We start from the raw sequence: 26,101 nt of genomic DNA, 5'->3' as shown, positions 1-26,101 counted from the left end.
CCGACTAGCTAAATATATTTTAACATCTAATTTATTTCCTTCATTTCTTTTGTGTTGTATTTTTCATACGTCTACATTAGGCAGATGAAGAAATACTCAGTTCTGCATTGTTTTGATCATTCAACAGTGCATATCTTATCGCAGCGTGCTATAACAATAAAAACCTAATTGTATGTACACAAAATGCTTAGGAATGGATTTCAGATAAGTTACCTTGTAACTTTTTTGTCATTCTATCTGTATTTGTTACAATGCTGTTTATGTTATGTTTACTTGATTGAAATAAATACTGTTTAAACGAATCGATAAACTTTTTTATGAAATACTTCCTGTTTCACAAAATAATTCAAGTATAACTCTTCGACATATGACATATGCGTCTTAAACGCGCACTCTTTAATTACCAGTAGTAAAGTTGTACACGTTATTGTAACTGAGTGCTATTTTCAAAACAACCATTGAAATTTTGAAAACAAATACGGCAATGGAGTTCTCTATAAGACATTTGTGTTTATTGACTCTTTTTCAAGTAATTTGCGTCAAAGTTGACAACAGTAAAGTTTCTGATACTCACTCAAGGAGACTTGACTACATTTCTTCAACACTGGCTAGAATTGCAAGGAAACAAAAAACGGTAGAAACACGTCTTAATGACATAACTGATGACACAAATAAGTTTTGTCCCAAAGAAGACAACCGGGGAAAAACTCTTACAGATTTAATTAATAGTGAAATTAAGGAAGAAACTGACAGTAGTCAGAAGACAATTGCACCAGGAAAAGAATATCTATATCTACAAAATCTCTAGGACTATATAGATGGTAAGATTCTTGCTTCACAAACAATGTCTTGTGAACTTGAAAGCAGAATAGATTCAATAGAGGAATATATAGCTGAATGAAAGGCATCATTTAGTGACAAAATACAATCAGTGTTGACGAAAATAGCTGCGATGGAAGCAACGGTAGATTTTCTCGAAGGCAAAATTAAGAGAATGAATGATAATACTGCCGTGGCAGTAACAACATCAGACGCTGTCGAATTCAAAATGAAATCAATACTGAAGAATATGGATGAAGCAGCTATGGCTACTGATGACCTGAAAACCAGAGTAACCCATATGGAAGGTAAAGGGAGCATCAGATATTTATATGATTCTATTAATGTCCTATCTCATATACATAAGTAATATATTTTCTGCTACAGCGCAACTTTTAACTATATCTGAGCTAGTTTCATTTTAGGCTTAAAGTATAATTTCAAATTACATTTTGACAAATAATGGCAAAAACTATACAGATGCCATTTAACACTAGTTCTTTTAAGCGTATCTATTGAAAAAATGCCTCAGCATAAATTCAGGAACATATTGTTTAAGGAGAAGCCACAGAAAATAAATGAACGTTGATTATGATTATACTATATGTTCCTTATCATATTTGTCGATTTTGTGATTTTTCCATAGACTCCCGTACTGAAATATTTTAGAGGTCCAATTTTTGCAAATCAGTCTGGCGAAGAAATAAAACCAACGACAATTTCTTTTTGTTTGCCGAATTCTATAATTGTATTTTAAAGGTTTGAAAAATCGGGGTTATATCAAATTATACATTGTAGATAAAATGTTTTATCCACAAATGCAGAACTACCATCACTGTAATGTTGATCTATGTTAGTACACTATGAAAATGATTCTAAGCTTTATCCATAAGCTGACAAAATTGAGTAATGTCCTAATACAAGTTTCAAATGATATCTTCTAAAATTCTGATTAAAACGAAGCAAGTGTACGTCATAATACAAATAAACGAAATAATGGCTTTTAAAATGTGAAAAATCACAGATCCCTATAAGTCAAGCGAAAAAATGTACAAAAGCTGTTGCCATCCCAAATTGGATATATTGTCGTTTTTGTACGTAAACAATATATTCAGTTGCAAGTGCGCTTAAACCAAATGTGAATGTCAAATATAAAAAAAAAATACCTTGTACTATAGCCGCCGCCGCTAATCTGTATGGACGAATACTCTTGTCAAGCGTTAACAGTTTTGGTAGGAAGATAGTGTAATATATAGTTGACGCCTAAGTTCAAGAAGCTAACTTTGTTCATTAATGTGTCAGATCAAAAGCCTACTTGGAGGAGCTGGAAATCGAAAAATAATGTTTTGTTTAGTCCAATTTATTTGAACTGTTGATCGAAGATAAATATATAAGAGCATTGGCATTGAAATTAAATTTACATGTGGCAGTTTTAAAATGCACAATAGACATTGTAATTTGACTGTTGTAGTTGATCCTGTTTGTATGATATCAGATGTAAGAAATCGGATAGAAATTTGCTTCCTAATCACATTAAATCTTTATGATGAAATAAGATACCATTTGATTGGTTTTGAGCGAAGGAGGTCATTCGCTCTCATATCTCCTCATGCACGTGACCATGAAATTTACCGTATGTTTGATTATCACACCCTATAAACGACTGTATTTCCCCTCTTCCTCTTGCGAGTGATCAAAACAATAAACTGACATCTAAACGTTGAAAAACAGCATTTTAAAGTGACTGATTTGCTTTAAAGGTATATATATTTACATTTTATTAGAACCTGAACATGACTTGTTTCTGTATATAATGTGCTAGTCTGATGACATGTAGAATTATAGCAAAAAACTCGATTGATCACTGATTTTGTCGAGAAATTATACATTGTCAGCGTCAAAAGTACTTATTTTCTTGCTTGAAGAATGACCTATATGTAAATTCCACTGTTTCATGGATAAAGAAACAAAACTAGTTTGGTAAAAGGAAATAAAACCATTGATAAATACTCGAATTTGTTTATAACCGTAAAGGAAAGAAAATTCAATGCTATTTCCTGACTGTATGCATGCTTGCTTAATTTCTGTACAAGTGTTTGTGAGTTTGGTATAAAGACTGTATGCCTGTTTGTGAGTGACTTCTTTAAAAAAATATCGGCGTTTCCTATGCTCCTGTAGTTTTTCTTCATATTTAGAACCCGCAAACAATGTTTGAAGGAGGGTGGTATAAAGCAGTCACCATGCGGTCTGTCTGTTCGATCTGTTTGTATATGTGTCCTCATATATTTAGTCGTGCAATTTCTTCAGTGCTATTGCATCTACCTCTCTCAAAGTTTTCATGCAAACATCGGCCATATGTAGTTAATGTCCATCTTATTACTTTCCTTTTTCTTTTTAAAGTTACACTTAAAGGTGAAACATGGTCTGTGTTTCGTATCAGTGCCATAACGTCTTTATGCATTAAGTGATTTTGAAATAACTTGACACAAATGTTCACCATCATGAGACCGTAATGCGACAATGTGTCTCATACAAGACTATATTTTCTAGAATTTCAAACCAACTAATATATAATCGGAGAAGCAATTAATAACATGCGAGAATATGAACAGTAAATGGGGTGAAGCGGCGCGAGATTAAATCTACTAATCCTTTGTGGATCGCTTTCTTGACAGCGTCGCACAGTAATCAGCTTTATTTTAGTTTTGTCTTTGTATTTGCCATAAACACATGAACTTTAACATGAACCTTGTCTTATTTTACTGAAAATACATTCTGCGAATGAAATAAGTCCCCATTTTACAAGCAGAAGTGCCATTAGAGGAAAAAATGAGGGTCTATTACCTCACCTGAGCAAGAAGTGCTCTAGAAGAGCTTTTGTGACTATCCTGTGTCCGTCGTCTGTCGTTGTCGGGTATTTTTCCCGATATCTGGAGTAATGGTGTTATTTACCTTTGTACAAGAATAAGGGTAGCATTAATAACCCTGACAATTACAGGGGCATAACTATATTAAGCTGTTTTGGAAAGTTGTTCACATCTTTATAAAACACTAGGTTAAACACTTTTGAGGTCAATATCATATTGTGTGAAGAACAGGCTGGATTTAGAAAACATTATAGCCCTGTTGATCATATATTTTCTTTAAAATTGTTTATAGATATGTATTTTGTCAATAATAAAAAACTGTACTGTGCTTTTGTGGATTAACCAAATTCCCTCAACTCAATCAATCGTATTGCTATGTGGCGAAAGATTCTAAGTTAAAATATTGATGGTAAATGTTTTAAAATTATTCTTAACATGTATGATAAAGCGAAGTCTTGTGTAAGATCAAACAATACTCTGTCTGATTTTTTTTGTGATACAGGAGATAGACAAGGTGAAAATCTCTTTCCTATTCTATTTTCTTTATTCTGGTATGATTAATAGCTTTTTGTCTAGTAAATTTCATGGTCTTCAGTTATTTTCTGATAATGCTAGTCATATATTTAGTGATAACGATTTTGAAGTTTTCTTCTTCAAGTTATATTTGCTATTATATGCTGATGACACAGTCACATTAGCAGAGACCCCTAATGACCTCCAGTCAGCTCTTAATGCTATGTCAGAGTATTGCACCTCATAGGGGCTAAAGTTGTCATATTTTGGAAAAATAATAGAGGCATACGTAATGCTTAAGTATTTCAATTTGAGAGTGGTAATATTTTAGACATTGTTGACTACTTCTCATACCTAGGTATTCAATTTTCATTCAATGGCAAGTTCGGTAGAACTGAGGCTCATTTAGTTGATCAAGCACGCAAAGCTATGTTTGCAGTTATTAGTAAATTCAGGAAGTTGTTTTTAACTATTTATTTGCAGTTGCACCTTTTCGATACCACGGTTACTCCTATTGTCTTGTACGGCTCAGAGGTATGGGGGAGGGGTTGAAAATTTAGATATTGTTGATATATTTCAGTTGAAATATATAAAACTTATTTTAAATTTGAAGCAGAGTACCCCTAATAACATGTTGTATGGTGATCTTAGTATTTTACCACTTTCGAGCCGTATTAAATGTAGAGTGTTAACTTTTTGGAGTAAGTTAATAAACTCTAAGGAAAATAAAATTTGTAATATTTTGTACAGAACTTCTCTCACTGTCTCACAGACGAAACAAGAAATTTAACTGGTTATGTTATTTTAAAGAAATTCTTGATTCTCTTGGTATATCTAATTAGTCGTAAGATCAGAAGATTCGCTCTTGTAACTCCTTCAAAAATGTTGTTAACACTTGAATTAAAAATCAGTTTATACAAAACTGGAACTATTCAGTTAATAACCCAAGCATATGTTTAAATTATAGAATGTATAAACACGAATTTGTATTTGTAAAATATTTCAAGCTTTTACCTTTTGACCTTAGCATTTCACTTTGTAAATTCAGATGCATGAATCATGTTGCCAATTGAAAAAGGTAGATTTGAAAACAATGCAGGAGAACAAAGTACTTGTCATTTGTGTAACAGTAACATATTTAGGAGATGAATTTCCTTTTTATTACAAAGATATATTTCAATGTTGATAACAAATGTAATATATTTTTTCTATCAATATAATATTCATCTATATATTTAATATATAGATGAATATTATTTTAAATATCCAGATACTCTCAAATTTTCTGACCTTATGAACAATTACAATAAGAATACTTTGTTAAAACTGGCTGTTTCGTGTAAGAAAATTATGTCTGCTTTTAGATAAATAGTTAGTTTTCGTCCTCCACATCATCAGTTACTTCTGCAACGAGGTTTTACATGTCAATCTGATTTTGTTACTATGACTTGTTATTGTTACAATTGTTGTCAGAGGCCCTTATGAGCATTGACTTGATTAATAAATTGTAAGCAATGGAAACGATCAAATTCGCAAGGACATATTCCTGGCGTGTGTGCGTTATCACTATCAAATGCAAACTATTTCTAACATGAGAAATAGCGGTAAATCTTGACAGTCAGTAAACATGACGGCTGTATTTGTAACGATAACATGTTTATTTTATTATTGAGAAACGGGGTTAAACCATTAGGCCATTCAGCTATTTTGTGCTGCTTTTGAATCTTGTTGACTGATTCACCATGAAGTTAACTCTGAATTACTAATAAGGACTTAATCGACTTTTCCGATAATCGATAATATATTCGTTATCCTTTTCTATTTATACGTTCATCCGCAGGATACTTGCGGGTGAAATACTTTTGTTTGTTGTTTTTAAATCAGAGGATCATTTTCCTGCAGACGGACAGACAGACGGGGGTCAACCTATAGTCCTCTCCTGTCTTATCTCACTGATATTTTGAAATCGTAAGGTAACATTACTTCGTGTGATTTCCATAGGGAATCGACGATTAATTTTTTGCAAGACATGGTAGGGACCTTGTGTATACATTCAGTTTCTAATTCGTATTTCATAATAGTATATGTGTGTAAAGCCAACTCTGAACACTTGCATGTAAACGATGCTGAAGCATTCAATGAATTATTTAATTAAGTAGGATAGCGAGTCACAGACACTCGAATCCAACCACCCCCAATGGATTAGTATAAGTATCGCATGGGGGTGGGGGTGTTGGGTTCGACATTTAATGACATTATAAACATGACGACTGATCAGAAGAAACAATTTTGTATGCATACTTTTTATTTCATTTACGCATTTTAAGGACATAAATCGCCTTTTGTAATCGCAAGATGGAATACAGTATCACTCGCAAATACGAATTCAGATCAAATATCAAAATTGGCAAGCCGGCATACAGTAAATGTTTTTTCACCGACTAGAGAAAAATTAATTTCATTCAAAAACGCAACAGAAACAAAACATTTTATTTACATACATTTATGGAGTATGCATACTTATTACAGAAAACATGATGGATAATTGGATTACAAATCAATCTGGCGTGATATTCATCAATTTCGTGACTTGGTCGAGAGAATTTTCATGCAATGGGTGTGATCAGTCAACATTTTTAAACATTACCTGTCAGTAGCATTTATTATATCATCATATTCACATATTTATGTTAGACTTATCGTTTAACTTAAATACACATACAGTGTAAAGTCAAATAATGAATTTAATGACGATTCTTACCTTTTCCGTGTCATTTTATTGTTTTGATCACTCGCAAGAGGAAACGGGGGATACAGTCGTTTATAGGGTGTGATTATGCATAAACTAAAATAACTGAATACCACTTTCGTTTGGTTTTATTATGCTAAAGTGTATGATACTGTCAAATCGAAAAGACTATTTTGCAAAAAATCTCTTACGTTACTTAAAATTGTTTCCCTGTGTGGCATTAACTTGCTGTTTTTTTTTTGCCTTTATGTGCATTATGTGTTTGATAAAAAATATAATTAATTCGACATTTTTGTCTTAAATTTCCCAGGAAAAGGTGTATTTGGCAGCATTATGAATATTCATATTTACAATACTTTTCAATGCAAGCACTCTGATTGGTTTATACGTTTTCACGTTATCATTTATGTATTCAAGCGCGTATTTCAGCGTTATATCACTGCCAATGAGACGTCAGTAACATTCGAAAGACCGCGGTTACGTTCTTTTTTTTAACGAAACGTAAGTATAAGCACCAATTTTCAGAGTTGGATTATATAATGTTTGGGTGCAAAATGTCATCAAAGCTTGTACGTAATTGTTGGCGCCGAGAGCAAAATCATTGAAAAATTAAAAGTCGGTGCCGAAATAGTTTTCATTTAAATATAAGGATTACATTAGTTAATGCATGTATAAACCTGCCTTACATAGAAAATCTTTCAACTTACTTATGTCAAGATAATAGAAGTTAATTCCATTTAATGTCTACAAATACACAACGTTAACAACACTTGATATCAAGTATCATGCACTCAACTATTCACTTGATGTTTCCACAACTGGTATGTTAGTAATACACCGTTTAGTAAGTTTCTTTTGATATATTGAAAATCTTTTGAAATAGTTTATACCCCATTCATCACTAAAACAGTGTTTCTCCTCTCTGTCAACATATTTTGGCACCGTAGAGCTTTACTAAAAGTGACTTAAGCATTTAATAGACAGAAAATAAAGACTAGCTGATATTTAGAAAGAGATTATACACTATAATTAGAACATTTAAGAGCCTACAGGTCTTTCTAGCAGACCTCTATAGCATCTTTTTTATCAGTTCTTGGCCACAGGGTCATAGATATATGGCTGCTGCTTCCATTATAGACAACAACAAAAAGATAAAAGGTAGGGTTAGAAAAGATAAAAGGTAGAGGTAGATTTCCCAGGAGTACAGAGCATCCCCAAACACAGCTACAGCAACATATGGAAAAATGATGCAACTGTAAATAAGAGAAATCATAATCTTGCAAAGAAAATCGAATAAATGACTGTTAATCATCTCTAGATTATTTTTGCAGAACTTAGACCATGAAAGCTTAGATACATATTTAAGGAAACATTTTTGCTATTAAGAATGCCTCTTAAACTGCTCTTGGAAAAATATTTTTGTTAAGCCCAAAATACCATACTGAAACAGTTAAAAACTGAAATATAATAAAATACAAACAACAAAAAGGAGATGATTCAGTTCCAAGATGTGCCACTGTTTCAATTCTGATAACACATTGGTTTAATGTTGACATTTTTTCCCGACAAACTGAGTAACAAACGTAAATACAAACCTTGTATCTGCTTTTATTTACTTTTTAATACTTTCAAACAATTATTTTGGGCCGCAAGCTGTTTTATTGTTCAACTTTCAATGTTATACCTGTTTCCAATTAAGCTTTTTAGCAACTGAATCTAAAATTCTTATCCGATATAAATGTATTAACCCTTATCAATAGTCACATAAAAGGAGAAATAAAATCGACAAAAAGGCGTCCCGCAGACTCTCATCGCTTTAAGGAAAAGAGAAAAAGTTTCCAAATATAATGTTGAACATTGTAAGAGCAAAATATAACTTATGCCTGTCTTAAAGTATATATTTTAGTGTCATACCTCGGCTATTCTTTAACAATAACCACTCTGGTAATGTCAGTGCATGGTTTTCCTACAGTCTTGCTAAAATAACCATTCATTCAACAACCAACCTCCTTCTGTAAATGCTAATTCTAAGCAGACACCAAACACTGCATGTATCACTTGGGTCACACGTTATTACCTGTTAGAAATAATAATAATGCAAAATTTGATTACCCATACACCTTATACGTACTGCAAATATCAACTTTTTTGTCTAAATTCATGTAATATACCATTTTTTTTTTATCAAATCAGCTTACTGGTATGCTTTATTGGATCTTAAGGGTTTCCCTTTTCTCAACAAATCCAAAGCCGCGTTTCAATAAAAACATTTGACCTTTACGAAAAATCAATATGGATTATCTGTTGCCATGGCTATATTCCCTCAGGCATATATATACCATATTAGCACGGCACGTGATCACATTGATTTAAGGACTATATTAGCTAAATGCAACATCATCTTTGGAGTCATCCTTGCTTGTCATTGAATCGAACCAGCTAAATTCAGACCAGCCCTATATATATTTAAAGCTGTTTGTTCTACATCCATTGCGGGGAAAATTCTCACAACATATGTAAACTTTGGCCGACAACAGCTCCATGAATGCTTTTTTGGATCGCTGAACAGTACTACTCAAACACTAATGATGGATTTTGCGGTAAGCGGGACATTTTTGCTCTACCCGAACCACCACCACGTGGAGAGCAATGCTCTACGCTCTACCTCTTTACCTGTATTTGTTTTGATCACCGTACGTTATTGCGCCTGGGCTTAAAATATGTTATATTGATCCCCTAAGCAATATATTATTAAAGAGGGAACATATCTAAATATGAAACGCGTAGAAAGCTGGCGACCACTTCAGAAGTTTTAGTTATATCAGGATTTAAGAGGACATTGCAAAATACAGAATGATGTTCCAATTAAAGACGTACTGCAAATATCAACTTTTTTGTCTAAATTCATGTAATATACCATTTTTTTTTATCGAATCAGTTTACTGGTATGCTTTATTGGATCTTAAGGGTTTCCCTTTTCTCAACAAATCCAAAGCCGCGTTTCAATAAAAACATTTGACCTTTACGAAAAATCAATATGGATTATCTGTTGCCATGGCTATATTCCCTCAGGCATATATATACCATATTAGCACGGCACGTGATCACATTGATTTAAGGACTATATTAGCTAAATGCAACATCATCTTTGGAGTCATCCTTGCTTGTCATTGAATCGAAACAGCTAAATTCAGACCAGCCCTATATATATTTAAAGCTGTTTGTTCTACATCCATTGCGGGGAAAATTCTCACAACATATGTAAACTTTGGCCGACAACAGCTCCATGAATGCTTTTTTGGATCGCTGAACAGTACTACCTACTCAAACACTAATGATGGATTTTGCGGTAAGCGGGACATTTTTGCTCTACCCGAACCACCACCACGTGGAGTCCAATGCTCTACGCTCTACCTCTTTACCTGTATTTGTTTTGATCACCGTACGTTATTGCGCCTGGGCTTAAAATATGTTATATTGATCCCCTAAGCAATATATTATTAAAGAGGGAACATATCTAAATATGAAACGCGTAGAAAGCTGGCGACCACTTCAGAAGTTTTAGTTATATCAGGATTTAAGAGGACATTGCAAAATACAGAATGATGTTCCAATTAAAGACCCTCCTCCCTCTCCATAACATACACAGAACCTCGTGTCAAAGTCACAGAATGACTGCTACTAACTTTAGTTTGGTGAAAGGAGACCCAAACTCATGACTCCTTATTTCGAAGTCAGGCGTGCCACTCGGTCCGCTCTAATAACACGTTATGTGTATCTGTTTCCCGACCGGTAAGTCCAGAAGAAAGTTAGTAATTTTTAGTGGGAAACTAGTGCAAGATACAGAAGATGCTCCAATCACAGAAAACTCCCTGGTTCTTTAACGAGCCTGGTATGAAGAAGCTATGCACGGAACTCTTATCCAAATACAAATTCATCTAGCTGAAAGAGCCTGGGGCTTGAATTCACGTCCCAAGTTTCGTAGCCCGGCGTCTAGCCACTGAACACTGTGTCCACCATTTACGCGTTTTAGAGAGAAATATAGCGAATGACAATACACGACAAGAGTATACTCAATTAGAACCAACTTTCTATAAATTTTATAACAAAGATGAGGAGTAAAGGTACTATTTAGAAAACAGTATTTCTTGGCAACAACTTTGATTCACTAGTTAGAAAGTTGTCATAACTGTCAGTAGATATAAATGATATCATAAAAAAATGAATATCTTTTGAGAAATAAAAAGTGAAAAATAATGTTAAAGGTAGCGTATAAAGAATTAATTGTTTGGTAATGAGTGTATAAAAATAGAAATGTAAACAAAATAAATTGATGAGGAAGTTTCGACATAGTAAAGATGCTAATGATTTGACTTCTTACATAGAATGTAAAAACGTATTTACAAAGTTTGTAAAGCAAAGAAGCATGCTTATTACATACCTAAAATTATTTACATTGAGTTTCAATGGGCCGCGATCGTGCAATATTTTTCCATATTGACGTGGAACACTTTAATATCGGACGTAAAATGTTTTCTTAACGTTGTAATGGAAAGAATCGCGTGACGTCCATGGCGTCCACGCGCACGTTGCGACAACAAATTGAGGTCATCTTCGCGGAAGATATTAATGCGCGTCAGTTTGATTTGCATATTACTTTTTCAGAAAAATTCTTTTTTTGTACTTTTCCTATCTTTCGTTACAGAACGATAATTTGGACATAAACTAATTATTTGATAGTGGGTATGTAATAAAAAGGTACTCAAATTTGTACCTATCTATCTACCGTTGACGTCAACCCCCTTGCGGAAACGTAGACGTTTTGCGCGTCAAAATCAAAAAGAGAAAGAATATAGTGATAAAAATTTAGAATGGAAGAAACTAAAAATCAGTTTGGTGACATAAAAAGGTTAAAACTTGAGTTTGCAGGATAACTAGGGCGAGACATGTTCAAGACTGCAAACTGCAGCAACTGAACTGCTCTAGGGTAGGGAGACGGGTAACCCATGTTTGAGGGGAGGGTGGGGGGTTGGTTTCAATGGTACACTGGTCTCGGAAATTAAGAAAACATGTAATAGTCAGTGGTTGCAGTAATTAACCTATAACTTAGAGAATGGCCATAGCGGCAAAACGGGTTGGGGTCAGGTAATCTACGATTAGGATTGCATCCAGATCGTGATGAATCTTATAGAAGAGTGATAACCTAGAATCTATACGCCTTAAATCCAGCCAACGAATGTTAAGGGAATGTAGCATATCTGTTACACTGGAAGTACGGCCGTAGTCGGCCTTGATCCAACGGGCGGCTCTCCTTTCATTTTGGTCCATTTGAGTTTGGGTATGGGGCGACCATATCTTGGAGGCATATTCGAGCTGGGGTCGGACGGTTGGGGTTTGGCCTTAATGTTTCTTCGTAAGAACCCTAGGGTTTGGTTAGCTTTCTTGGTTTACCTGTTTATGTGATTGTCCCATGATAGGTAATTTGAGATATCCACGCCTAGGTATTTAGCTGAGCTGACCGATTCAAGTTAGATTACATGTAGGTAATACTGGGTAGGGATAGGATGTTTCCTTCTAGTGGCGTGGATCAATTATAACTTGGAGGGGTTGAGCTCCATATCCCACTCCAACTCCCACTTTTCTAGATGTTTTAGGTCATTTTGGAGAGTGACAGATTTGTCTGCAGATCACAGAATTAGATATATGGCCGTGTCCTCTGCAAACAGACGGACTTTGGAACTGACGTTTTTTGGGAGGTCATTTAAACTAGGAAGATGTAAGATAGATGATACTGGGATGGCATCAGAGGTAGTGCCATTTAGGACTGCTGATTGTATTCTATTATTTAAGAAGCCTTTAACGACACGATACGACAAAACGCCGACACGACGAAAGCTCGACAAAATACATCGACACAAACATCGACAAACATCGACAAAACATCGACACATAATTTATTTACACCTTTTCTTCATTTTCAGGGGTTAAATTATCTTGAAAATTTTACACATATCTGAAAGGTTCGGTCTAAATCTTCAGACAGTCAATATTAGGACTCGAACATTTACGGTTAATGTTCAGTTAATGGGTGGTGGTATTAAAATGTGCAGTTGAGAAAATTGTTGCCAGGTACTGACCAAACTTACACAGCTGACAAAAAATTTAATACCAGTTCGATTAAGTGCAACACTGGCATCTTTTATGTGACAACTCAATTTTGGTGACAAAGAGCTTAGTTTGGACATACTAGACATGTTTCGTGTCAAATATCATTATATGTCAAAGACAACAGCTCATTTCTGCATTTCTGTATGTTCATATTCGTAAGATAATATCTGTAATTTAGTCAAAAATGAAAAAAAAGTCAGCAATATGGTTTAAATTCATTCAAATTAATTGAAGTATGACAAAAAATGATATACATTCCCTTACTCTGCAAAATTAAAGACATTATTTCGTTAAGGTTTAAGATATTGGCAAAAGAACAAAACGTCTATTTAGTGGATTATATATGGCAGTATCGACTTAAGTTGTGCGAATTCCTTTGATCATAGCAAACTTTATATATAAATAAATTGGTTTTCATTGTACCGTTAAAACCGATGTATTTGTCATTCATAAGTTGTTGAACTGTATACATTTAGTAATTATGAACAAAAGCATAAAACAATAAAATAGAGATAATTTGACAACTCTGTATACAATACTATCGCTTTTAACTATTTGATCGTTTAGAAGGAAATATTAGCCTAAGAGTTATTGTTATAAATCAACGCCATAACCTTTTTTTTACGAGTTGTCAAAAAATAACCACCGAATACTTACTGTAGTTAAATTCTAGAATTTCACTAACGCCGCGCCACATTGTCTCAAACGTCGTTTATTTTGATCATCATATCGTGATAGATAGATAGCCTACAAGTAACTTATAAGAAATGTGGACCTTGTCATGGCGTTATAACACCTGTTTTTATCTCCCAGGAAGGTATTCATTTCATAATAATCGACATAGTCTTTTTTCAAGTGCTGAACAAGCTATCAAAGAACAATAAGGGAAGGCAAAAAAAACAAACAAAAAAACTAAAAAGGTATTATATAATATTGTTCTTTGATAGCTTGTTTAGCGCAAAGTTTGCAATGTTTTTATTTCAGTCCACGAACACGAATCTCACAGGTACAAACTTTTAGCAGATGTAATTCAGTTAGTATACTTACTAAAATATTATGTTTTCAGAAAAGATCGTCCATGTATTTTGATGTTTATGATCAATTTAATCCAAACATATATTATACACATTTAAAAAGCTAATATTCGCTCATGTTCGGTTATTTATGGTGGTACAGGCCTGAAACAGATCGCGTGTAAAAAATACAATAATAACGTGCTTATTGCCATTATGATTTACTTCCAGAGTAAGTTCTTGCTTTCTGTTTCAGTTTGTTTATTAGATATTGGTAATTCCTTAGGCCTCTTAAGATGGTGTAGCGTTTTGTTCCGACGGTTAAGTTTATTTCCGAAAATCTTCGTGAATCTCCGTAAATCTCCGAGAGCCTAATCTCGGACAGCGCTAAAATAAGGAAATAGCGGTCTCGCGAGAGCGCTAATTCACGTCCACGCATTTATTAGATATTTCACCAAAAATTGCGTTTGCACTAAATTTTTGCCGCGCTAATAAATGTACGCATACAGTAACTAAGATACCCATTTTATCTGTCTCCATATCCAGGCTACCTAATGCTGCCTATATGTATAGCCAGGTTTTCCCTAGATGTTTGTATGTATAATCGAGAAGGGCCAGTCTGTATACACAGGATACCCAGAGTGGCATGTCTGTATACTCTCTATACCAATAGTGGCATCAATATTTTGCCCGGATGGCGTGAACAAATGATACCAAAAATGGCCTGGCTATATATCATTTATACACAGTTTGCCTGTCTGTATCCTAAAAATATCCATAGTGGCCTGTATGAGAAGCCAAGTTTGCCTGCCGATATACCAAAGATATCGATAGTAGCCTTCTCTATACCTCTAGATAAAACCTTTTGTACATCTCCAGTATATCAGAAAAAATGAACATACTGACTTCTTGAAGGCCATTGTGAAAAGCGGCTTATTGGTTGTCTGGGATGGTTTCAGTCACAATACCATACTAAACTACATAAAACAATGCATGCAAAGAAACCTTGAAATATTGAACTTTTGCAGTCATTTGAAAAATGAGCGCCATATTGGTTATCTGAGGTTGTACATGGCGTATGGTCTTATCATCAGTTGTATTTATCAATTTTAATACTGCAGTAAATTACATTAAAACATAATTATGTAAACCCTCATATATATGCATACTTTTGATCATACTTACCTTTGGTTGTCATCTTGGTTGCAATTTTGAAAAAATGGCAGCTATGTTGGCTGTATGACGTAGGTTCACATTTTGAAATAGCCTTGTTTTGCAAATACAAATACATAATTGTGCTAAAGATAACTGTTGGTCAGATATCAACTCATTCCACCCATTTCAAGCAGTATCTACACATAAAACATGAAACAGATATGATGGCGATACAAACAGTTGCGTTTACCAATAGATAAGTATCCCATATATCATTTGTTACCTTTCTGTTTCTCAAATCATGGAAATTATAAATAAAACAATAAATATTGAACAGCTGTATATACATGCCAATTTTATCGTAATTTTGTATGATTTTGCCGCTTTCATTAATATCAATTAATATGCAAACCAGCTAATTTGCATATACTGATTTTATTTCATAGTAATGCATTGGCTTAAATCAGATACCATTTTTTTCTCTAATTTCATCAAATGGCGAAGATATTATGCAATATAAGTGAAATTTGTATCTGCACTTATGACCTTTGACCGATTTTCTTAACCTTTATTTTACCTTAGGATTGTGACTACCGGCATCATTTAACTTCACATATAACAAACATCTTCACGAAATGCCTATACGTATTATCCAGTCACATATATAAATATAATTGGTAAACTATATTACATGAGTGTCTTTTCATATTGATGTTATTAAACGATTTGAATAAAATAATTAAATGCGAGGCTCTGCCGAGCTTTTCTTTCAATTCTATTCAACGAGACACTAATGTAATACTAGTATTCTTTTCATCCCATGTAAGCTTTTCCAGATGAAACATCAAAATTTCTTTTATCTCTACCTATTACAGACCTAGTAAATTCGCCAAACGTATCCAATAAATAAACGACGTCAGCGTCAATGCTTTATTACACTAGGGCATTATCAAACTTATGTATAACATATAATAATATTATTATTCTATTTATCAGACTAGGAAGCGGGTTCTTATAAAATGAATTTTCCGAGTAAATATATATGATATACTGTAACTCTTTTTGAGTATTTTTATTTAAAATTTCCTGTTTCCACCCTATTCGTCACATTGATGGTCACTGAAAGTCTGTTTAAAGATCGGCATGCAAAATGCATGTCATCAAAATTTCAAAGCTGTCTCTTAAAAACAAGAAAGTAGGTCAGTAGGTCACAATCAAAGTCACTGAAAATCAGTTTTAAGATCGGAGTGCAAAACTGTACATGTCATCCAAATTTCAAGGCTGTATCTTAAAACACAAGAAAGTAGGTCAGTAGGTCACACACATGGTCATTTAAAGTCAGTTTTAAGGTTGGTGTGCAAAACTTTACATGCCATCCAAATTCCAAGGCTCTATCTTAAAACAAACAAGAAAGTAGGTCAGTAGGTCAAGGTTTCAGTCAAATGACCCTTAATTACTTAGAGTCATACGACAATTATAATTAAACAGTCTAGGAAATATAATCAGATAATTTTAAAGTATTTTTTCCTATATAACTCATATAAAAACTCTGTGGCCCTCGGGGCGGGGCCTATTTTCTCCCCATGGGAATTATTTGCACAATCTTGTTAGAAAGCCACTAGGCAATATTACATACTGAATATCTAAAACGTAGGCCTTGAACTTTCAGTCAAGAAGATTTTTAAATGTTTTTTTTTTTTTTATTTAAGTCTATGTTAAGCTTTAGACCCCAAGGAAAGGGCCTCTTTTTACCACAGAAGCATAATTTGAACAATCTTGGTAAAGAACCACTAGGCCATGCAACATACCAAACATCAAAAGCCTAGGCCTTGCAGTTTCAGACAAGAAGATTTTAAAAATATTTTCCTATATAAGTATATGTAAAACTTGGGACCCCCGGGGCTGGGCCTCTTTGTACTCCAGGGGCATAATTTGAACAGTCTTGGTAGAGAACCACAAGACAATGCTACATACCAAACATCAAAGGCCTAGCTCTTGTGGTTTCAGACAAGAAGATCTTTTTTCGGCATGCCGTATTAAGCACGATTTTATGACCTCGTATGACCTTATGCCGCCTGAATAATGTACCAATCGGATTGCTTGGTAAGGTATTATCGTTACTTTCAGCCGTAATAGTAGATTTTGTAAGAGTGGCGCTGATTGGAGGAAAGGCTGGAAATGCTTCACTCTGAGTCATGTGTGACACTGAGTGAAATGACAACGCGTTCGTCATCTATAACCTCTATAAATACAGCACCATCGGGTTGTATGCGTACCACTTGAACAGGTGTGCGTAACCAAATATTCATCTGCTCATCGGGACATATTTCTGTTTTGTTAAGTTTTCTTGTTAAGTTATTTCTGTTTTGTTAAGTTTCCTTTCCTTTAGTTTTGTTTTTACAAAAAGGTTATTTGTTTTATACAGTCATTAACTCTTACCCTGCATTACAGCAACAATTTCTAACCAGCGCAAATCATTAATAACCTGCAACAACATGTCCGATACTGTTAAATTTTAGACTCTAAATTTTAAATTAATCTTTCCGGTGAAAACAGTATTGTACATATTCTGAATGATAGACAAATTTGATAATAAGCTGAAGTAGGGTAAGGGTTCATGTTGCTTCCAACAATTCCAGAAATAAAGTATAGAACGTATTTCAATATTGTTTGCTTACTGTTACCATCTTTTAAGAACCAAATGCTCAAAGTGAGCTTTTGTTATTGTTCTGTGTCGGTCGTGTGTCCCTCCACAATTTCTAAACACAGTCTTCTTCAGAACTACTGTCCTCATTTATACAAACTTCACAGAGGCCCCTTTCAACATTGCCAAAATATTAAAATGCAGGTTTCTGCCCATGTATAACTTGTGCTTCAGTTACATCACGCCGACCATCTTTTTTAAAGATATTTCTTGTTTTCTATGTAAGTCTGTGTAAAACTTGAGACCCCCATGGGGGGGGGGGGGCTCTTTTCACCCCAGGGGCATAGATTGAATAATTTTGGTACGGAACCAAAAAGCAATGCTACATACCAAATATCAAAGGCCTAAGTCTTTTGCTTACAGACAAGAAGATTTTTTTTAGTTTTTTCCTATATAAGTCAATGTAAACCATGTGACCCCCAGGGCGGGGCCACATTTAACCCTAGGGGAATAATTTGAACAACCTTAGTAGCGAATCGTCAGATGATGCTACATACCAAATATAAAATCCCTAGGATCTGTGGTTTTGGACAAGAATTTTTTAAGTTTTTCGTTTCGGTTGCCATGGCAACCAGAGTTCTATATGGAATTCAATTTTTTGAATGATTTTCAAAGAAGACCGTCCAAGAAACACCCTATGAAGTTTCATCAAAATTGACCTGATGGTTAAGTAGGAAATGTTGTTTAAAGGAAAGTGTGGACGGACGCCGGACGGTGAGCGATCACAATAGCTCACCCTGAGCCTTTGGTTCAGATGAGCTAAAAATGCCAGCATATTCTGCATATTGTCCATATTGCCTTTTTCAAATATATAATCAAACAAAAGGACCTCCGTCTTATTCAGTGTACTTCAGCGATAAAATATTTCAATCAATATTTCTTTTTATCAAACACTAAATAACGCCATGACTTTTTGTGTCTTCTTTCATGAGAGAAAATACTTTACTACCCGTCCCCGTTTGACGCACTTTGAATAACTTCAAACAAAAACTTTGTGTGTTTTAATAATAATATTAATAATTATAATAATTATGATAATAATATCTTTTTAAAGAAAGTATAGATCATTACAAAGTACAAATGATACACCTTAATTTTAAATGTGGCCTTCTGAACAACAAAAACAACAACCAAATATAAATACAATTTACACATAACCTAATTGATATCACATTCATTCTTCGCATACCCTCTAAAATAGATATTGCCTTTAAGTATCCATGTATACAATTTCCATTTAGGCAATCAATTACTGACATAATGTATTATACATGCATAATTATGTTATAATGGCATAGTTACAATTCAGCTGATATAAACAAGGAGATTCATTAAGCAGTCAACTGTAAGATATACTTGTTGATCATAACATTATATATACTTCATCTATGTGTTGGTTTCTTATTTAAGATATTAAAATTTTCAGCATTTCTATTAAGGACGTAGGTTACCTTAATACTTGTATGTGCGCATGTCCAACCTGAAGCTTACGTGATGATTTACGGCGACATTTACGACAAACTAAATGTGTGTGTATATCGATTCTTCTGTAAACAAATCATGAACCTGTCACTGAACTTGTTTTATAATATATCCTTAATGAACCGCAAAATGTAAAGAATGTTTAAATAATATTTTGATATAATTAAATACTAAAATTAGTTTTGTTTACCTGAGTGATATAATATTCACTTACAAATACAATCATCCTAATACCTACTCACTAATTAGTCCTATCATAATCCCATTTGTGAAATTCAGAAAGCTATAAAAATTCTCCCAGACTTAAATCCCCTCCACTGATAAAATGTTGACAAAATTATACAATGTTCTATAAACTTTCAAGAAGTATGTATTGCAAACAGGTTAAAATGGACACTGTTGTGCGAGCCATACCATATTTGTTTGATATTGCTATCTTATCTTTTGCCATAGATGGTACTATGAGGAAATCACTGACAAAAGGTGTAATCCTTTGTAGATAAAGAATTTATTTATTACTCGAATACTTTTTCTATAATCTACATAGTCTACAAGTTTATTTCTTTCTGTCCTTAACAATAGCCGATGTAGATAAATTCTTCTTCTTTTTTCAAATAAAATAAATCTCCAAAATTTCTTTTCTAATTGTCTGTACTGCATGGGGGCTTGCCTGTAAATCAGATACTGCTGATAAAATATATAACATACAAAAGAGGGCAATTCGTGTTATAACAAAAAATCGTATCGCAGGTAGCGTGTTTAAAAATCTGAATCTGCTCACTTTTGAAAACAGATGCAATTATCACATGGCTGTACTGGTGTTTAAATGTGACCATAACCTTGTACCAAAATATATGTCTGAAATTATTATCTTTTGCTCATAACGATAGACATAATCTTCGTTCCTCGACTCGTAAAGATCTTTCTTTGTTGAAGCCCCGAACAAACTACTTGAAACAAACATTCTCATACAAAGCCAGGCATTTATGGAATTCCATTCCATCAAACATCAAACTGCAAGATAATCTATTAACGTTTAAACGAAAAATTAAGGATTATTTATTACAAGAACAACGTTACTAATACTGAGATTTTTTAAATTTATTTATTTATTCATTTATTTTTTCTCAAATTTCATCAATTATCATGCATTTTATGTCGCATAGGGTAGCTTTTAAATTTTATGATATTGATGGATGAATGTACATGTATACAAAATGAATCACACTGATTTATTCTCCTGGTAAAATCATTTCAAATCGAGTTTGTTTTTAAAGTGATTGTCGTTAAAATTGTGCTACTGATACTCTTATTGTTGTAGATACTGTGTTTTAACATTTATGTAGAAGGCCATATTGGAAATAAGTTGTATGTATACTATGTACCTTCTTAAAATAAAGTTATTATTATTATTATTATTATTATTATTATTATTATTGCTTTCAAAGTTAATTAACAATATTTTTGCATTAATGCCACACAGAAAATAATTGTCAAATTACACGTTCTTCTTTAAGAATTATCAGAGTGTCAAAGCAAAAACTTATTCCGTTCCTATCTATGTGTTTATATAACCACGGCGGTCGCTCGCCGGACACTGAAGAAAGGCTTCAAGATTTTCAAGACAAGATTGACAGGCACTAAAATAGCCTGTTCAATGATATACCTTTAAATATCAGGTGACCTTTTTACAGATCCCTCTATGGTGGAAACTTTAAGATTTCCTGACAAGTCCGTAGTGTTGGATACACCCTAAACTTCAGATATGAAACAGCATAGCAATGAACCTAGTTATTAAATGTCACATGATGGCCCTAAAGACATCCTCACTTCAAAATAAGTGGTTGAACATTTCATGAACTGATCAATTATCCACCTAGCCTTTAAGGTAAATAATAATTACAGTAAGAATTTTGTTGAACGTTTTGTAACTAGTATAAGGAGTGGAAAATTTTGACCATTTTACATGATTTATTTGAGGGTATTCCCATAAAGTCATCTGGGTGAAAATAAAAAATATGAAGCTTTTTAAAGATTTCCATTTAATTGTTTACTGAATGAGAAACTGGTTCTTTTTTACTTCAGAAAATGTGGTTTACAGTGGTTAATCGTTATTTCAAGTTTCGTCGCATTACGAATGTCCATTAAAAGATAATGCAGAAAAAAACCTTCAAAAATGTCCCAAGTGTACTGGATTTAGCATGACATTTAACTGAAATCATGTTTTGAACTTTAAATAACTTTGTAATCACCTTAAAAGCTTATATATTGAAAATGGGTTTCTTAATGCTGAAGTGTAATGTGTTGGATATTGATTTAGCAAAAGTTTAGATAATATTAATGAATAATTATTCTTCATGGCTTCTGAGAAATGAAAAGGTGTCGAGTTGCTCTGAAAATGGCCAATTGATACTTTTCTACTAGCAGTATTCAGTATGTTCTCATGAAAACTTCTATATCTTTGACAAATTTTGGTCTATTGTTATGCAACTTAGCACAATTCATGCCGAAGTATAATTAATGTAGAAATTTACCACTCGAAATGACACTGTAACTGAGCTTATCAAACTGCAAGTATTACAAGTGTAAAAAGCTGACCCTTAAAAGTGTAAAAAGTTTGATTTTGACACATGTTTTATATTACTTTGACTGTTGACCGTTTAAATGTTGTTTATATATTGTATTTATAAATCTATTGAATTAAAACAGCTTTAGACCTGTTATATTTTAATAGTTTTTTTTAAATCATAGTATGGTACCCATTTTACGAAAAGTTCAATAATTAAAAAAAAATCATTAGTTTGCTATTTCTTCTTGTTTTTAATGCACTTGCCTTTTTGATATATTTTACTAGAACCTTCTTGCTATCTAACTCAATGTACAACTTACTCCTAGCATATGGTTTAAAATTTCCCCTTATTCACACTCGGGCTTCATTTTTATATTTTCACCCATTTCATAAGATAAACATGCGCTACCAGCATGTGTTACAATTAAATTTGACGTTGTTATAGTTAAAATGAAGATAATGTATTAATAATACATGCTTTTATGTCACTCAGATTCAAGAATCTAAAGCATAACTATTATCTTATCGAAAGGCTTTAATCTATTTGTAGGTAGGCATGTCAGCTTCTCTGTGCAGTACAGACGGAATGGTAACACTGAAAGTCTTAAGAAAGAAACTACCCTAAAATTCAACCACGTGTATTTCAATGGTGGTTCAGGATACGATACAACCACGGGAATTTTCACCGTGCCGGTATCTGGTGTCTACTATTTCATCTTCTTCATCGAGGGGTTGCAGAAGAAAGACGATTGTGTGTTAGCAGATGTTCATTTGTACGTTGACAGTTGGGTTGTAACAGTGGTCTACACTGGCCAACACCAAAACTGTAAACTTATGCAAGCTAGTAACGCATATATCAATAACTTAAGTAAAGGCCAAGAGGTGAGACTGATGACAGGAACCAGTTGTGACGAGTACACCATCGTATCCTACAGTACATCATTCAGCGGTTTTCTGCTTGATTGATATTAGCTTTATATATATTTTATACATTACGAACTTTTAGTAACATCGGCCTAACGGAAAATTGATAGATTTGTCTAAAACTTAAATGGAAAATGGCCTATTTGGAAATTCAAAAACTGGTACCCCACAAATTGAAGTTTTTCTTTTCTGGATCTTATTGATATATTTTTTTTTCAAATATTTTAATGTTTCTTTGGTCCTTTTTGTCTTTAAATAGACCCAGCTCAGTTCATATAGACTCTGTAGGAAGCGGGACAAAAAATTGACCTCTTCAAATATAACAGTTAAAATATTTTTTCCGTAAATAATAAAAAACGGTTCCCCCCAAAAAAGTAGATAAATTATTCATTTTTCATTATTTGTTTTAAAGATAATAATGCTTTGCTTGGTCCTTTTTGCATTTTACTGAGTATAGTGATGATTTCTTCCAAAACTCTGGCTATTTCCGCGGTTACTCGTAAATACTCGGACTCTGTTACGGAAAATATTGTCGTCTGCTAGCATCTGGTTTGCATGGACTTTATCGATACAAATTGTTATATCTCAAAGTCTATGGATTGTAGGAAATTTCACATTTACAAAAAATGAGATTGCAATTAGACCAATTAAAATAATTTTGCGTAAAAGCGTAAAATTTTAATGGTTTCAACACGGATTGGTACATATAACTCCATATATACACAGAATATACATATATCTTGACGATAAAAATGGACATATGACTGCTTTAATTTATCAACACCGAGAAAAATATTGAGAGGAGGTTCGGAAAAAAGAAACAGAATTAATTGTTCTTCAAGGCTATGTGCTTTATGGAAGATCAAATTTGTTTTTGTTTAACTTAAATGTATCTTGAAGTAAAAATGTAATAGTCCTTGTCCCTTTGTCTGTTTATTTCGTCTTTATACCTGGTTTGACTATATTTTTTAATTGTTCGTTTGTAAAATACGTTATCTATTTATCTATTATTCATTTTAGTCCCATGATTGCACACAATTATAATGTTCCTTTTTTAAACAAAATATAATAATTTAATCGTATCAAATGTTTAGTCACTCTTTAAATTTCATTGTGTATTGCCGTGGGGTAAGCAGTATCCGGCCAGTGTTGTTTCAAGCTGGGTCATTAAAGGTTATTTTACCCAAAGTGCTATAAAAATAAATAGATCGGCAACTAGAAAGGCATATAGAGCAAATCTCGCTAACATTCCGTGACAACTGAATGAGATCTCGTTTGTTTGTTTTTACTAAGATAACGCCGATTCACGCTCTGACACGAGATCACGCGAGATTACAGCCAGTTGCCAATCTGTGTGTATTTTATACTTCTTTGTTTTACCCCGCTTATTACCAATGATAAGTGTTTTATGATTTTATGGTTATTGCATTGTAATATATTTCACATTCATCGTTCTTTATATCGTTCTTTTTCTTTCTCTTGGGGATTTAGTTTGTATTATTTTTACACTTATTACATTAATACTATACCAGTAGGAAGAATCAATAAAAACTATTACCGAGCTTTAGAATTAACAGTGATAAATTATTATCATGGACTTGGCTATCTATAAATTTAGATTATACTATGCCAAAACATAGCTATAGATAGATTAAACTGGACCACAGGGAATTTAACATTTTTCTAACAAGTTAAAATCTTAATATGTCTAGTTTTAGTATTATGTACAAATTAGCTCAGAGGTAAAGCATACTGACCATGTTAAGCAGATCTTTCGACGTGTGAGGGTTTCGAAACTCAGCATCGACATTTAATTTAATTTTCAGTTTTGCATAAAAAATAGATTCCTTCATGTGATCTGTGAAAATACGTCAGAGAAATATTTAAAGCCGATATGGCAGATGGGAAAGGTTTAGCATCAAATCAAAGATGATATTTATTAAATGCTTGCACTTAAGCGAATAATGAACATAATATTATGTTATATAAATACAAACCATCAAAGAAAGAAACGAAAATATTGGAACCAAAATGAAAGCGAAGAAAACAAACAAAAAAAATCTGAAAAAAATCGCATGAGGATTCAAACTCGCAAAACGATTTGCTAATATTCAATTGTCATCTGCATTTTACCTGACTGAGCTATGTTGCAATATACTAACTGGATATTTAAAGTGAAACAAATACCAATATCTACTTGTCAAGTAATGTGCAAGCGTTATGAATTGTTGTCTCATCAGTTATCGTAAAAAGAGCTCGTCCTTGCGTTTAGACGGGAATCACGTTATCATTGGGAATTAGTATCATTAAAAGTTAATAAAGTTGTTCAGTGAATATTTACCGAGTGAATAGCGAATACTAGGTCTCAAAGCCATTACATTTCTCCGTCATGACTCGTGTTTTGTGTAAAACATTATTTCAGTGGTACTGTATAATATTGTAATTCCTGTTTTTAATGTTTATTTACAGGCACTGTTTCTTGTGCGTAAACATTTCTTTTGTTTACATAGATATATGTTCAGGATTACGGTTCATGTTTTACTAACAAGTGTTAAATTGTGCCGACTATATAGACAGTCCGCTTTGTGTAGGCTAAGGAATTAACTTATTTTTATTATAGCGTTGATAAATCTAAGCTATCATAATCTATTTTAGTATTCAGTAATTGTAGTATTCTAACTTAAAGCAAAAAATTATAAATTAGATGCGTAATATGTAACGACTTTCTTAATATTTTAGTTAACATGTTCATATTCTTAAAAGTTATTTTTATTTGACAATAAATCATTTATTTATATATATTTTCGACATGCTTCGCTTTTCACTTAGTGATTAAAATTTGACTCAATTACATCCCGCTTGTATATATTTAAATATGTCCAGTCAGATAATGACCAGAGCTGTTTATCGATTTTGTCGTTGTTTTACTGCAACAACAACAACGGAAATCGACGAATCCGTCTGGTAGCAGCAATATTGGATAACTGGTTTTATTGAGTTTTGTGATAGGTAAAGCTGTCCCGCTTTATCGGTTATGCCTTGATCACAAAACCTTACGATGTCCGTACGGTTTTAAAAAATCGTACGAGTCCACCAATTTTAGATTCCTAAACGTTTCTGTCTGGTCACAGTATCTAC

The 26,101-nt window shown here is 33.2% G+C and overlaps 1 protein-coding gene across 1 annotated transcript; it reads left to right on the top strand.

The window, feature by feature from the left end:
* Window positions 1–321: 321 nt before the first annotated feature.
* Window positions 322–25,758, top strand: LOC123528016 (collagen alpha-2(VIII) chain-like). The gene is made up of 2 exons (XM_045307761.2): window positions 322–1,127; window positions 22,590–25,758. The coding sequence occupies exons 1-2, from the start codon at window positions 953–955 to the stop codon at window positions 23,003–23,005; spliced, it is 591 nt and encodes a 196-aa protein (XP_045163696.2). The 5' UTR covers window positions 322–952; the 3' UTR covers window positions 23,006–25,758.
* Window positions 25,759–26,101: the final 343 nt, after the last annotated feature.

The sequence above is a fragment of the Mercenaria mercenaria genome, chromosome 14, assembly GCF_021730395.1.
Source record: "Mercenaria mercenaria strain notata chromosome 14, MADL_Memer_1, whole genome shotgun sequence".
NCBI classification, from domain to species: Eukaryota; Metazoa; Mollusca; class Bivalvia; order Venerida; family Veneridae; genus Mercenaria; species Mercenaria mercenaria.
Note: the sequence above shows the minus strand (reverse complement) of the source record. Positions and strands in the feature narration are given on the sequence as shown.

Excerpts from the sequence above, each read along its gene's own strand:
- LOC123528016 (XM_045307761.2), top strand. The coding sequence starts at position 953 with ATGGAAGCAACGGTAGATTTTCTCGAAGGCAAAATTAAGAGAATGAAT. Across the intron at positions 1,128-22,589 it reads CAGAGTAACCCATATGGAAG|GTAGGCATGTCAGCTTCTCT; the intron begins GTAAAGGGAGCA and ends ATCTATTTGTAG.